Source organism: Lates calcarifer, linkage group LG6 (genome assembly GCF_001640805.2).
Source record: "Lates calcarifer isolate ASB-BC8 linkage group LG6, TLL_Latcal_v3, whole genome shotgun sequence".
NCBI classification, from domain to species: Eukaryota; Metazoa; Chordata; class Actinopteri; family Centropomidae; genus Lates; species Lates calcarifer.
In genome coordinates this window covers 6176481-6190848 of record NC_066838.1, presented here as the reverse complement: position 1 = coordinate 6190848, position 14368 = coordinate 6176481, and the positions used below count along the sequence as shown (strand labels likewise).

Here is a 14368-nt window from a genome sequence, read left to right as displayed (position 1 = left end):
ATTCCCACTCTGCCCTCTATCTGAGTCTAAAGCCAGTGATGGGCTGAGAGAAAAAGAAAAAGAAAGAGAAGTGAAAGAGAGGAGAGTGAGTTCATTACTGTAAATGCAAATGAAAGGATCCCAGTGTATAATGGCTTGTCACTGTCAGCTTAGATGCCAGAAAGCCTATCAGTGAAATTGGCTTGTGTACAGTATGTATATGTAACAGTGATGTATGTTGATCCATCACACTGTAGGAAACAAAGGTAAAGGCAACAGTAATCATATTTTCAGAAAAAGCAGGATTTTTGATGTAGAACACAAGGGATTTGCTGCACAATACATACAATAAATCCTTTGATGGTGCTGGAGTATTTCAGTCAGTGTGCATAATGACAGTGTTTCTCTTCAGACATGGTGCTCATTAAATAACTGAAACCTTTTATTTGCAAAAAATGTTAAAGAACTTGTTACTCTTTGTCTTGGCATCGTTCCTGATCTCAGCATATTCCCATGGCCTCAGAAATGTCTCATCCTTGTATCTTTGACTTTAGTGTTAATTTACTGATAGAGATATTCAGGGCTCCCACACAGTTCTCCTTTGAACTACTCACTACTTCTTCTATGTTCCCTCACATCTATGTAGGGCTGGATATCATTTGAACATTATTGATTAGAGCCAATAAAGTACCTGAGATTCAGTACTGATTTATACTGATTGCCCACCTTGCATCTCCACACCACACCATCACCTAGCTGCTTTGATGAGCCCTTTCTCACCTTGACAAAGGGAGCTCCAGAATATGCAGGTACATTGCACTGTACATTGGCTGTTTGGAGTTACTAACGATGTACATGAAAAACACTGCGTGTCATCACATTTGTGTGAATAATGCAAGGCAATGTTTTCCAATTCACATTGAAATATCTAATCAAAGAATAAACAAGCCTAGTAATAGAAAGAACCTTTGCCAACTTTCCGTATATACCCAGTACTCTAAAATATTGGTGTTACGTATGTACCCAGCCTTTTCCTATACATTCATCTTAAGCTAAGGTAAGCTGCTGTTGGGAATTGGCCATATTAAAAGGACAGCTCCCAACTCATTATGACTGGTCATCACAAGCCTCCCAGCTCTCTCTTCGCTTGACGGGGCCAGTGTCACTTGGCCAGTTCCCCGTGACAGATGGCTGACTTGGCCAGAGACTGACATCTGTATCATCCTTCAGCTCCATCAGCCCTGCTTTTCCTGTGTAAAAACTGTCAGAGCCAGCACTCCTCCTCTGATTCCCTGCTCCTAGCCTTCCTGTGCTGCTGCCACAATTGGCTCCATATGCCAGCCACATGGAGAAGTGTCACTCTCCACTAGCTCTGCCCACTGTGGCCAAGCCCCCAGGTTGCTCTCTTTCTCCTCTTCCCACCTTTTCCTTCTTTGTCACTCTCTTTGTTTGCCATGTCATTCTCTTTCTCTCATCATTTTCCTGTCTGTGCCTGTCCATTGGAATAATTTCCTACATGGCTATTAAGGGAAAATTGTTGTTGCTGAAGACCTGAATAAACAGGGCAAGGCAGTGGAGCAGGGAGGATATTACATCCTGTAATCATTATTGTTGTGGGTGTTGATGTGCAGGAGGGACCGGCTGGAAAATCAGAGCTGGCTAATAACAAGTTTCTCCTTCCTGAATGAGTTCCTCTTCATTTAGGCCAGTGGAAAATGAAGAAGGAGGGTAAGTGGGCAGCAGGCCTGTTAACATCAGCCCTCAGGCTATGGCCAGCGTCTTTTGGCTCCAGATGAGCCCCGAGGTGAGGAATACCATCCTCACTGAATGAGAGGGAACTGAATGTCTAGCAGTGGACAGGTCCTGGATGAGGCCCCAGGCTAAGAGCTGGCTCAGAGCAGGCTGAGCAGCGTGGGATGGAGTGGTAGGAAGAGGCTAATGTGGCCAGAAGTGTTGAGTGTGGACAGGTGGATCATATTGACCGTCGACTCCTCTGTGGATGGCTAAACAGCATCAGCTGGAGCACAGTAGCAGAATCAACAAAGGCAAAACACACAGATCAAACTTACCACGTTGGATTTGTGAGCATTCATGTTCAGCTATGGGCTGCATTTTCATTTTTAACGTCACAGTGTACCCAAGTTGACGCTAAATACTGGGCGATGTGTTACATTGTGAGTCACTTTGTGTGGTGCCCACCCAGTGTGGGAACTCTCTCATTCACACTTCACATCAACGCTGCACAATCATCATCCCATCATCCACTGAGTCAGAAATAGTGTTGTCATGAAAGCAGAATTTTGGCTTTGACACAGCACCAACTTTCTGATCTAAATATTCAATACTACTAATACATGACGTGGGAAACCACTGAGTAATGTCAGACACAGGTGTTGGCTACTGGTTGTGTCTTTGTGAAAAGAAAGTGCAATATTTGACTACTGGCATCAGTTTTCTCAACTGAGTGGGTGATGTGGAATTGGTATGAATTGCACTGATGGACTGGTGGACCATTTTAAGCTTTTTTACTCCAATAGTCCATGGTTAGGAGCCAGATTGCATTCATGTCTATTTTAATCCTTTTGTTAACTAATGAATAAATACATGGAGAAACATAATAAAATCGAGCATAAAATTCTGTACAGGGCTCAGAGAATGGTCAAACAAATACATTCAGGTGCACATTACTGGTACAGTACTGTAACGTGAAATCCTACCTTATAATCTTATATTGCTATGCAGTACTTTTGCACTTTTAAACTCATGGATACATCACTATTTTTGGTCTGAACACCCAGTTAGACAGTGTTCTTTACCTCCATCATTAAAACATCAAATGAGAGAATATCTTTTGGAAGAATGGTATTCATCTCCTCAGCAGAGTTTCATACTTTGGGAATCAGAGCGTTGCAGCTGTTTTTGAGACTTGCTGTGGCCCAACACCTGACCAAGACTTTCAATGCTCATTTATCTTTTGATTTGTCTCCCATCTGTAGCTTTTGTCTGGAGCTGTACTTACAGCTTGCAGATTGTGAAACAACTATTGAACATCTTAAAAATGATTTTTTTTTCATCCATTCGTTTTAGTCTTGATGTTTGGTTGTCCTGTCAACACTTGTCAGCGAAGCATCTTGTTTTTGTCCCTCATCATCATCATCTGTCCTTGTACCTCCCACTCTTTTTTTCTTGAGTTCTAATTCAGCAGAGGTTAATGCCGTTAGCCACGCACAGCTGTGAGAGGCCCTGGCCTCATCGTTGCTGGATGACTGCTGCTCCGTTTGGAGGTCTGATGACTGCAAAGTCTGAGAATCTGTTGGATGGTGCAGGGAAGTCTGTCATATGATGACTGGAGTTAATACCGCAGCAAGACAATTGGCCCACCTGGTAACGTGCCTGCATGGCTTGATACACATGAAGAATTCAACCTGGCGTTACGATGTCTACCTAATGTTCCTGAAAGCTGAATTTGTGGCCTTATACAAAAAGCTCACTGGGGAATTAGATACATTTTTAAGAAGTATCACTCCACTGAAGATTTTGGAGTAATAGCGCCATATAAACACATACCAGAAAATAACAGTCAGTAGCTCCAGATTGAACTTTGAGATGGGACTGGCTGTCATTGCAGCAGATTTCTCATTATCAATACATAGACATGCTCCGAAACAAAATAAAGCAGAAAATGACAAATAATACAGTAAATTATGTTGGAAATGAAGTGCATGTGAATAGCCAAGTGGGCCAGTAGACAGGCTTTAGTGCAGGCGATTATCAAATCCGTTCTAAATTTTAACAGACTTTATTCTTTTCATCAACATCATTAAAACCCTCATTTACAATGGACAGCAGGGAAGGATGATCTCTAATGCCATTAGTGAAGGCAACAGCTTCGCTTTTGATAGCTCCTGCTTTGTAAAATGGACAGAATCCCACTCTAATGGGGTGTTGGTGTATTCATCAACAGACATTTTTTCACACACCCTAATGTACAAAGCTCTTGTTGTCGCGCTTAGTGATAGCTCTTAACACACAGTTTTTCCCAAACAGATTATTTGATGAAAGATTCAGCTGAAGAACTCATACTTATTTCATGATCCAAAATACTCTGTGTGTTTGTGAGCTTCTAAAAACGTTATATCAAAAATCAGACAGAGAGCCAGAAAACTGAGCCTGCAATGTCATCAAAACAGGTTGAACGATTTAGTTTTGTCTTAATTTGGTCAGTTTTCAACCAGAATCAGTTGCTTTCTGATAAATTCATTCCATGGGTGCTTAGTCATCTATACCATCTCTGACAAGTTACTCTCTGTGAGTCAGCATCACATTTAAAATGTTCACTGTCAGTTGAAATCTTTGGAGCATTTAACTATATTGTAAAATACACACATTCATGTCTCCTGCTTCTTGTGTCAGGGCACTGACCCAACACTGATAAAGTGCTTTTAAATATATTGCAGTGATGACTAGAGACCGTTTATCATTGCAGGGTTGCAAAAATATTACCATATGTGATCTGATCTCTTGACCTTGTGGTATTGCAGTCTGAATGCAGCTTGTATGCAAAATGTATAAAGATGATGCAACAAGAGAGAAAGTTTTGCCTTTCTTCCTTGATGTTGGTTGATTTTTTCAAGTCTCAGTGGTAATTCCTCTTTTCCATGATGATAATCATTTTTTATCACTTGGAGGAGAAATTGTCCTTCAGCAAAGAGAACAACTGTTTTCTCTAAGATCAATTAAATCAATGCTGGCCAGCCAGAAGACCGGGATGTGCACTGGGATGCACAAACACAGAGACACACACATATCCTGGTACACCTATCTTTGTGGGGACCCATCACTGACATAATGCATTTCCTAGCCCCTTACCCTAACCATGACAATGCTTCATCCCTAATCCTAACCCTAACCCTAACCTTTAAAAAGTCTTAATCCTCAGCAGCCTTTTAAACTTGTGGAGTCCAGCAATTTGCCTCCCATGAAGCCATCGGACCTCATAAGTATAGTGGGCTTACAGTTTTTGGACCTCACAAAAATATTAAAACCACACACACACACACACCCAAACGCCCACATGCATACACAGGCACACACATATATATGCACGCTTTGATTGAAGCGTAATTGTCAGTCAGTTATTGAACCTGACAAATTTCTCACCCTCTGCATGAAGAACAGCACACACACGTGCATATGCACACACCAACTTTTACCCCTGCCAGACCATTAATCAAGAGAGCAGCTCCTTCGGCTCTTTAATGGAAATTGCCATTTCAAAGCCTTCAGAGAGAGATGTTAACCTTGTGCGATACTTGTGGCATTAAAAATGGATCAAAGCAGCTGAGCTTTGATGTCGACGGAAGATTTTATTTGGGTCGTGGCAACAGAGCAGACTGCTGGGCTGACTCCCTAGCTCCCTCTGCTGGGACAATGTAGCATTTCATTCATGGTCACAGTGTGTGATGTTGTGGTGTTATGCACGTCTCTGTATTGTAATTGTTCTAATCCCTTGCTGCATCTGAAATTCCCACTATCACCATAATGATGAAGACACAGTTATGGATAAAAGTGAAAAAGGAGACAAAAGAGAGGCAATAAATAACACAGCAGCTGTTTCCTTTTTCTTTTCAGTTAGTCCATCAATCAGGTTTTGTTATGCAATGTGAGAGCTGATGTGGACTGTCTGGGGTCTGGAGAGAGCATAGAGGGGGGAGGCACCTCTGGGTGGGTGGTGTTGCTGATGATGAAGGGGGTGAACTTTTGACCCTTAGCAGGCAGCCTAAAAACCCAGCTCCCCTCGTATTAGAGTCTGCCCCAAAGAGCTCAGCTTAGGTCTGGGAATGAACTCTCTGTCCAAAGAGATAAACGACTTTGGGGAAAAGCAAGAGCACCTACCTGTGTGTGTGCATGCTCAAGTGTTTGAGTGTACAGTAGTGTAGTGTGCCCAAGTTGTATAAGCTTGTAGGCTCAAAACAGATAGAGACAAAAAGACAGAAGGAGCCATTTTGCTGTGTGTATCTGGTAGTTTCTTTCAGACAGAAAAGGCAATTGTGTGTGCATTCATGCAATTCCTCTGTGCATGCAGCCACTGTGTGCACCACCATCAGTGCATATGTGTGTGCGCACCCTTGTGTAAAGCTCAGGGTGGGGGGAGTGAACGTCAGAGATGGAGATGGAGACACAGAAAGAGAGAGTGAAAAAAAAACATAAATAATTGATGATAGATACCGCCTTGCATCTGCCGCCTGCTGCCGCTGAGTTTGTTCAAAGTAGATATTGATGCAGGATCTTGCTAAAACACAGCCTAAACCACCCCTCTACTCTGACCTCATTATCTCATTAGAAAAACAATAATGCATTGCTTTTAAAAAGGGCAAAAAATTACATGCTCTGAAATAGATAAATAGAAGTGTTTCTGCCTCAGATCACTTGCCAGATCTGCTGAATATTTTTTTTTTGCCATATTATTTAGCACAGGGGAAAAAGGAAGCCTATTACTAGCTGTCATGAAAGTAAGTTAGGAAAAAAGCATCCAGTTGGGATTCTTAATTAATTGAATACTGGCTTGTTAGTGTGGATTACATACTGAGTTTCTCAGGCTTATTCCTTCACTGGTTGCATACAGCGGTCAAAAACAACTGAGTTAAGCTGTTCAGAGACACTCAATACATGATTGACTTTAAAGTTTTTAAGTTGTGCTCTTTTCATCCCTCCTCATGCTTATTTTCTCTCAGTTTGCCTCATTAAATCTTTTGTGGAAATTCTCCAGCTTCTTGTGGAAGAGACTTTCTTTTGATTAGGCTATAAACAAATGGAGTTGGTTGACATCTCCCAAGACTGTGGCCCTCTTTTGTTTTGCTGCTGCACTGTTGCTGCCCCCCTCCCTGCTCTGACAGGACTCGAGTACTATTCCCCAAAGCCTTTATTCTCGCTCGTTTTTTTTTTTTTCCTGTTCCCTCACCCAACTCCAACCCCTCCTCCCCTCTGCCTTTGTTAAAGACAGCCCCTCATCCACTCCCCCCACCTCTCTCTCTCTCTCTCTCTCTCTCTCTCTCTCTCTCTCTCGCCCCATCTCTCTCACTCTCTCATTATGCGCTCATCCGTTCCACTGGCTGAGAGCTGAGAGAGGAGCGCTCCGGAGAGGAGTGTTTGGGAAACCAGCGACACACTGCTGCTTTTTTTTTCTCCCCCATCCTGCCCCCCAAAAAACCAAAAAGGTGGACTGAAGTGTCAGGAGCCGCTTTTCCTTTTGCCAGCACTCCTCCTCCCTCCCATTTACTTCCCCTCTCGCTCTGTGTTGCCGTGTCTGTTCGCTGACTTCTCTCATTGACTCACTCCTCCTTGCTTCAGCTGGCTGACTGAGTATGCTGACACTGGGACCACTACCTGCTGCCTGGGGATTAAGCGCGCTATGAATACCCGGAGCCTAATTTGTTGTTTTGGCTGCCAGTGAATGTTGGATCCCCACGGAGCAGAAGCTGGAGCATAAATCCTTGTGGCCAGGACACAGGGAGCGCCTCTGGACTAAGACAACCAGAGGCGATGAGAGAGGGACTGGATACTTGAGGAAGCGTATAAAAGAGAGACGACAAAGCAGAGAAAAAAAAGGAAAGACTGGACAAGTTCTTTACTGAAGGGCAAAAACAGAAGAAGCTAAATCAACCCAAGTCTTACGAGGATCAGGACTCAATGAGAACCTTTTCCTCTCATTATTTGGTTGGGATTCTCTGTCAGTGTGCTGACATGAGGGAAGAAAGCCCAACAAATCTCCGCCTCAAGCTTCTTGGTTGATTTCTGATCACACACGGGTTTTTCCTCTTTTCTTTCCATCCGTTTATTCATTCAGACTGTCTTTGTATCTTGCTGCTCATCCGTGGCTGCTTGGAGGAGAAGACAGCTCTGCACTGACAGGTCGAGTGGGGATTGTAATCGTTCTACTCTCCAACTTTTTCCCCCCTCTCTACCACTTCTTCTGACCTGCTTTCGGGCCCCAGCACACCAGCGGCGTGGGGGGCAGTTGCTTACCCCCTCCATGAGACTGGCCAGGAATAAAGGTTATTGAACCGAGGAGGCGTGGCAGGCACGCAGGAGAGAAGGGGAGGAAAAACAAACCATCCCAGCGATCCCGGGAGCATATGGTTTAGCGGGAGGCAGCCAGCTGCTTTTCAGCCATCCGGCTAATCACGCTACAAGTTGCTCCGCTGACGGTGTCAGGTTTGGACGGACCTTGCATGCCATGGTCGTATATCTCTATATCCCTGTCAGGAGCTCCCAGACCATTAGCTAAGGAAGTCAATGCTTTCGGATACAAAGAAGCAGTTGTGTTGACTTAGAGGACTGCCAGGCAAATCATTGCTCAGGAGAGCAGCTAACCATTGCTGCCCCAGCAGGCAACAGCCATAGAGAAGCTAAAAAAGATGCTCAGCCATCACCTCTTAGGGAAATACTCGTGACACATGTTGTTGGTGAGCACCAGACCTTGGCTTGCTTTGTAAAGGCTTCTTACAAAGAAGGGGAGGGGGAGTCCTCCAGGAGCCGGCATCGCCAGACCCCCTCCACGTCCGTCTAATTACCAGTCAGGGTCACTGGGAAGAAAGGAGAGGATTGCTTTTGTGGATTTACTGTTGGTCTGCTGAGGAAGTTTTCTTTGTGGATATCTGACTATCCAAAACACCCACATCCTAACGCCCAAATCTCTGGCTTAGGTGCATCTCACACACATACATGCCAAAAGCACACTAACACACATTTACTAACACATTATCACCACCCACTTAAATCCACGCACATGTTTGCACTGTAAGTATAAGCCCCTTAACAACACACACACTCATACTCACACATTGAAAGCCCATTAGTTTGTCTTTTTCCCAGCGGGCACAGCAGAATGGAGGTTGCGTGGACAGGTGGGGGGCTGTAGGAGTTCAACATCCCTGTCCCCCTGTCTGTCCTCTTTCCCCAAATGGATGTTATTATCTCTAAAAATGTGTTACTTGGAAACCGCTGAAAGCTTGCTGCTGCAATTCTCTGACAGAAACAGTCACCGGGTCCCCACCACGGTGCACAGCTGGAACCACAGCTGAAACACCAACCATTACGGATCTTTTTTGCGTTTTATTCTTTCCTCATCTTCATCCTCTGCCCTTATCCCACCGCCATCATTTTTTCCAACGGGTCCTTGGGCACCCCTCGTCGCCCTCCTCGTCCTGTCCTCTCCTCCACCCTGGAGGGGAGGGGGTCGTTGGAGTGGAGCATGAGCGGGTGCCACTATCCGTCACCACCGCCACCGGAGCGGGACCGCAGGTACCAGCACAAGGTGTCCTTGGTGGTGCGCTACTTCATGATCCCCTGCAACATCTGCCTGATCCTGCTGGCCACATCTACACTGGGCTTTGCTGTGCTCCTGTTCCTCAACAACTGTACGTTGGTTCGAATGAAACTCCCAACTTTGCTGTTGTATTGTACTGTATTCTTATCTAGTGCATTTTTATGACACCTAAATGTGTGTCTGGTTGTAGAATGTGTGCCATAAACTCCAATTCAAACTCTAGCTCTGCCTTTGAGACAGACTTTAGTTGGAAAAAAATGTTTTTACATTAAATGTCCTTGTTGAAACAATCCCCCCTCCAAGAAACAAAAACAAACAAACAACAACAAAAAACCCCCTGAGCTCTCCTTACCTCTCGTGACAGCCTTATCTGCACTTGAGTAGGGACATCAAGACAGCTAAAGTCACAGCCCCCCACCCCTCTTGATTGTGTGTCCGCAGGCTTTCAAAACTGAACTGCTCTCTCCAAAGCTTTGGCATTTAATTTGAACTGCGGGATGAAGTATTAAATGGTGAATAAATGCCTTTAGAGGATGAGAGAAATGTCTTATGGCCTGGAAAGTCCCAACCCCTCGTCTGCTGCTAATTCTCGTCCCACTGTATATTGTAAGTACAGTGGCTTTGTAAGAGATGGAGGGATAATGTTTGTGTGCTTTAGTTACTGGTGGCAGTTTTTATGGGGGTCATTGTGTGTTTTAGAGTTTTCTGTGAGCAGGTCTGACGAGAGGTAGTTCCTTTTAGTTTTTCACCCATGCTGAAAATAATTTTCCAGTGCTGGTACCAGTACACTTGAGTTTCTGTACAAAAGCAGCATTTCAGTGCCTTATTTTAAAGAATATAAACCTTATTAATGCAGGGGAACTGTTACATATGAGACTAATCTGAAAGTCTGAAAGAATGTGATCAAATGTGACACATTTCAAATGGTGTTTAAACTGGGATCTGACATCCAGACTTAGCCTTAAAAGGCCAATAATTTGTCTTCACAAAATGTCTGAAATAGATATTCACCAGTCACCTGCCATGGTGCTATCCTTTTTTACAACAACAGCAACACATCTTCAGGTGTTCCCCGTACCATTTGCCTGCCAGCATTAACACAGTCTCTCTCTCAGCCTCTCTCTCTCTCTCTCTCTCTCTGTCACAGACTCATACAAGTCAGAGTGCTTTGCCAGTTTAGACTGTGTTAAAGGTGAAATTCCTCTCAACTTGCCAAAGTGGGCTATTACTTATGCAACACTTGTGCCACATAATCACTTGCAAATTGTAAAAAAGCAAGTAAATAAGTTAAATAAGCACAGTCTTAATAGTCGTTTTCATGCTGCCAAATTCAGGTTGAAGTGGTATTTAAGCAACGTTTCGAGGGGAGAGACTCTGCTAATACTCTTCAGCCATGGTTGTTTTTCCATGTCAGCCCCCTTTTCTCTTTCTCTTCGCCTGCCATCAGGCTGTTGACTTGTACAAGGAAAAGTCCTTGTAGCCTGGAGGATGCCACTGCATTAGATGCAGTTCTTTGCATTTCTCAGGGTTTCTACTTCATTTCTAGGTTTGTGTCATTCTGTCACACGTCAGTCTTTCCTCCTCATTCTAATTGGTGGATGTGGGTGACTAACAGGAGGATGGTTCATTTGTAACCTTGCCGTGTTACTGAATCAATTTCTGCCAGACAGAATCTATTAGATTTAATACAAACTCAGTTTAAGCGGGCCAATCTTCACCTCTCAGATGACCGAGAGAAGAGTGCACTGGAGAAATTGATGAGGTAAAAGGGACTCTATTATGCCGCCAAGAGCCCTCGCCATGTGGCCACAAGGACAGCTGGATGGGATAGTGATAGTGCTGGTAGTGGTGACGTGTGTGTATGTGTGTGCTTGGTGGGAGGAGGGGTGTTAGAGGAGGCATGTAACCTCAGATTCGCAATTTCTGTTGTCACCATATGGGGTGAAGCATGTCTGCACACACACGCAGACACACACACACGCACACACACACAGTTTGGAACCCCCCTCCCAAAACCCTTCTGCCTGCCAGCAGAGCCCACACACAGACACACACTCGTTTTATCATTCTGTACAACTATACACAACACACTTACAAAGACATTCACACACACCTCTTTGTGCACATGGCTAAATGTCACAGTCAGACACATATTGATTTGCTGAAGATATAAGGTGAATGATGGCCATGTTGTGACATTCACACAGGCACGAAAACTCACACAGGCTTTGCCAGGTGCAGAGGGAGATGGGAAAGGCTGATATGTTTATGTAAAGACCTTATCTTGTCCTTTCGTTATGGAAATGTGAAGAAATCGTTTAGCTTCCCCCGGCATCTTGGCTCACTTTGTAGGCCACCTTCTCTCTTCTATTTTGTGACAATACGTCTGGATCTGTTTGTGTTTGTTCAGACATGCTTACGAATGCGAGACAGGAAGTACAGTCTGTGTAGATGTCTGTTTTTGTGTGTGCTTTTTATGCTCCTTTACACTCTTAGCAGAACGTCTTCTGTATCTTCCTCATGCCAATTTCTGCTCCCTTGGTTTTTTTTTTTTTTCCTTGAACCTCCTTCCTAAGATGGAAATCAGTTACCATCATGACTGACTGGGAAACAGCTTCAGCAGACACTTCATTATTTACCTCTAGCACCAGCCTCGCCTCTTCTCTCCCCTATCCTCATTTTTTCTCTCTCTCACACACACACACTGTCTCTCTTTCTCCCCTGAAGCCCGGCTGTTGACAAGCAATTTTAAGTGAGCCTAAATTTAAAACTCAGCTGTGTCTTGGGATGCCGACGGGTATTGCAGAAGTCCTGAGACAGTGGTTGACGGGTCCCGGAAAAATGTGTTAGCGGAGTAATTGATGCGATGTGTTTTATCTTCCTCATTATCCCTCACGGTGCGGAGACATTGGAGAGATGGCTGGGTGGCTGCACATCCTTTCTGAATGTGTGTGTTGATGTGTTTGCTTGGTGCAGGCAACTCTGACAACTCATCGGGGCTCTGCTTAGTGAGTCAGGCAGCCAAGTTGACTGCGAGAGTACAGATGGTAGTTTGGTTGGGTTGTGCTCTGTACTTCAGTGCCCTGGTAAACCGTGACCAGTGTCTCACAATAGTGTTCAAGGAACACACATCATGTTTGTCGAAGGCTGTCCATTTGGTGCAGTTCCCTGGTAAATGATAAGAACACACCAAAAATGATATGTGATGAATTTTTGAAAAGTAGGTAGAAAATAAAATATGACTCAGCTAAACTTCTGGCTGAATGTTTTCTGTTCAGTCTAATTACTTTTTCAGTCCATACTCTGCTTATAGCTTTGCATTCTCCAGCACCATATGTCCATGTTTTCTATATACTCCATAATTACCAAGCTAACCAACAGACTTGATGTTTTTTGCTCAGTGCAGAAATTATTAGTTGTTAAATCAATTAGCCAATGAACAAAAAACAAAAAATCCACCTCAATTTGAATAGAAATCAATATTTATGAAACAGAAATTTCATTTTTTGGTTCCAGCGTTTCAAATGTGAGAATTTGTTGCTTTTCTCTGCTTTATATTCTAAATTAAATATTTGCAAGATTTCAGATTCTTAGTCTGACAACATAAGCAATTTGAAGACATCCCCTTAGGTTCTGGGAAATTGCTTTCTCACTATTTCTTGACATTTTTGTAGCCTGAATAATCCACCATGTCAAAAAATAACGATTAATAAGATTTGATGAATTAAATAAGATTAATCAACAATAAAAAATAAATGTTAGTTGCAATTCTAATCACATTTTTGCTTGGTGTTTGTCTCTGCAGAACAATGTAAAAACAAACTAGATGTTCTTCCAACTCCATTACATAAACTGATCCATTTACTTTGCCCGTCAAAATTTGCCCCCATTTTCTAGAATCAAGGTGTCAAAACTGCAGTGGACTCAGGTTTCATGAGATTTGTCCCCTGAGAGTTGCTCTGCACTCACTCAGTCATTTGACACTACAGGTCTTGTTATGGTTCCCACAAACCAACAAGCCTTATGTCATCGTCTGCTGGGTGTTGACCAGGAGAGTAGCATGATGTCATTTGATATATGAAGGGAAAGTGGTGATTTATTCTGCATATGGCAGCTGGGGGTTGGGGGCAGGGACTTCACTGATATACTGTACTGTATATCATCACTGTTGTGAAATTTCAGATCCTATCTCACACTTTTCAACCTAAAACAAAGACAGATTTCTTCCACCTGTGTTCTCAATTCTCATGTGCTCTAATAATATCAAAAGTCACGCAGTGTGGTTTGGGATGAGAAGACCATAGAAACAATGAATGGCAAAACAATGACGATCCTGCTATTGCTGAAATGTAGTCCTGTTGATTAGCTCAGCTGGGTTCCTGTGGGGCCCAGTCACTGCATTAGAATGTGTTAGATGGGAAAACCAGGCCTGTAGACAAAATGTGTCTCTTTTTTTGTAGCAACTCAATTACTTGGCCTGTACCCCTGGGAAGTCTCTGAATCTCCCCAAAACTAAAAACCTATTTCTCTTTTATCTCTTTCAGACAAACCTCCTCACTTCACACCGGCCCAGCCCCCTGATGGTAAGTCCTCTGTGGTTTTTTCTCTGCTCACCCTCAGACCTCAGATGACCATCGCTGCCTTTGAAGTGGGCAGTCGTCTGTGTGCAGTGCCAGATTTGGCTGCTCTGCTTTTTGTTTCTACACTGTTGGTATGGCAGGCACGTGGCCAGGTTCGCACAGGGCTTTGATGTGATGAAGATCTTTTGATGACTTGATTTGATCTTGTCCACACAGCTAGTTGGGCTGATGTTCAATACCTGTTGCCACAGCAGTGTTCACATCCTTCTGATAGAGTCTAATAGGATAATTCTCCCCCATCCCTGAGTAATCTACATTACCTTAGGATGCTGGGGTTTTGTAGATAAGCAGCACCATCGCCTCACCTTGTTGTCCCCATGTTCTCATCCCACCTGATACATATAAATCTTTGCAATGGGTGCTGCATTGTTTCATATGTTTTCTGAACCGTTAATTAAAAAAGCAACAATTTATTTCCAAA

At 43.6% G+C, this 14368-nt stretch overlaps 1 protein-coding gene across 1 annotated transcript in view; it reads left to right on the top strand.

Moving 5' to 3' along the window:
- agrn (agrin) overlaps positions 1 to 14368 on the top strand; it is a 233940-nt gene that overhangs the window by 77977 nt on the left and 141595 nt on the right. Inside the window, 1 exon segment of the mRNA XM_051071068.1 lies at positions 13852 to 13890. Coding sequence (XP_050927025.1) covers positions 13852 to 13890 — 39 coding nt within the window.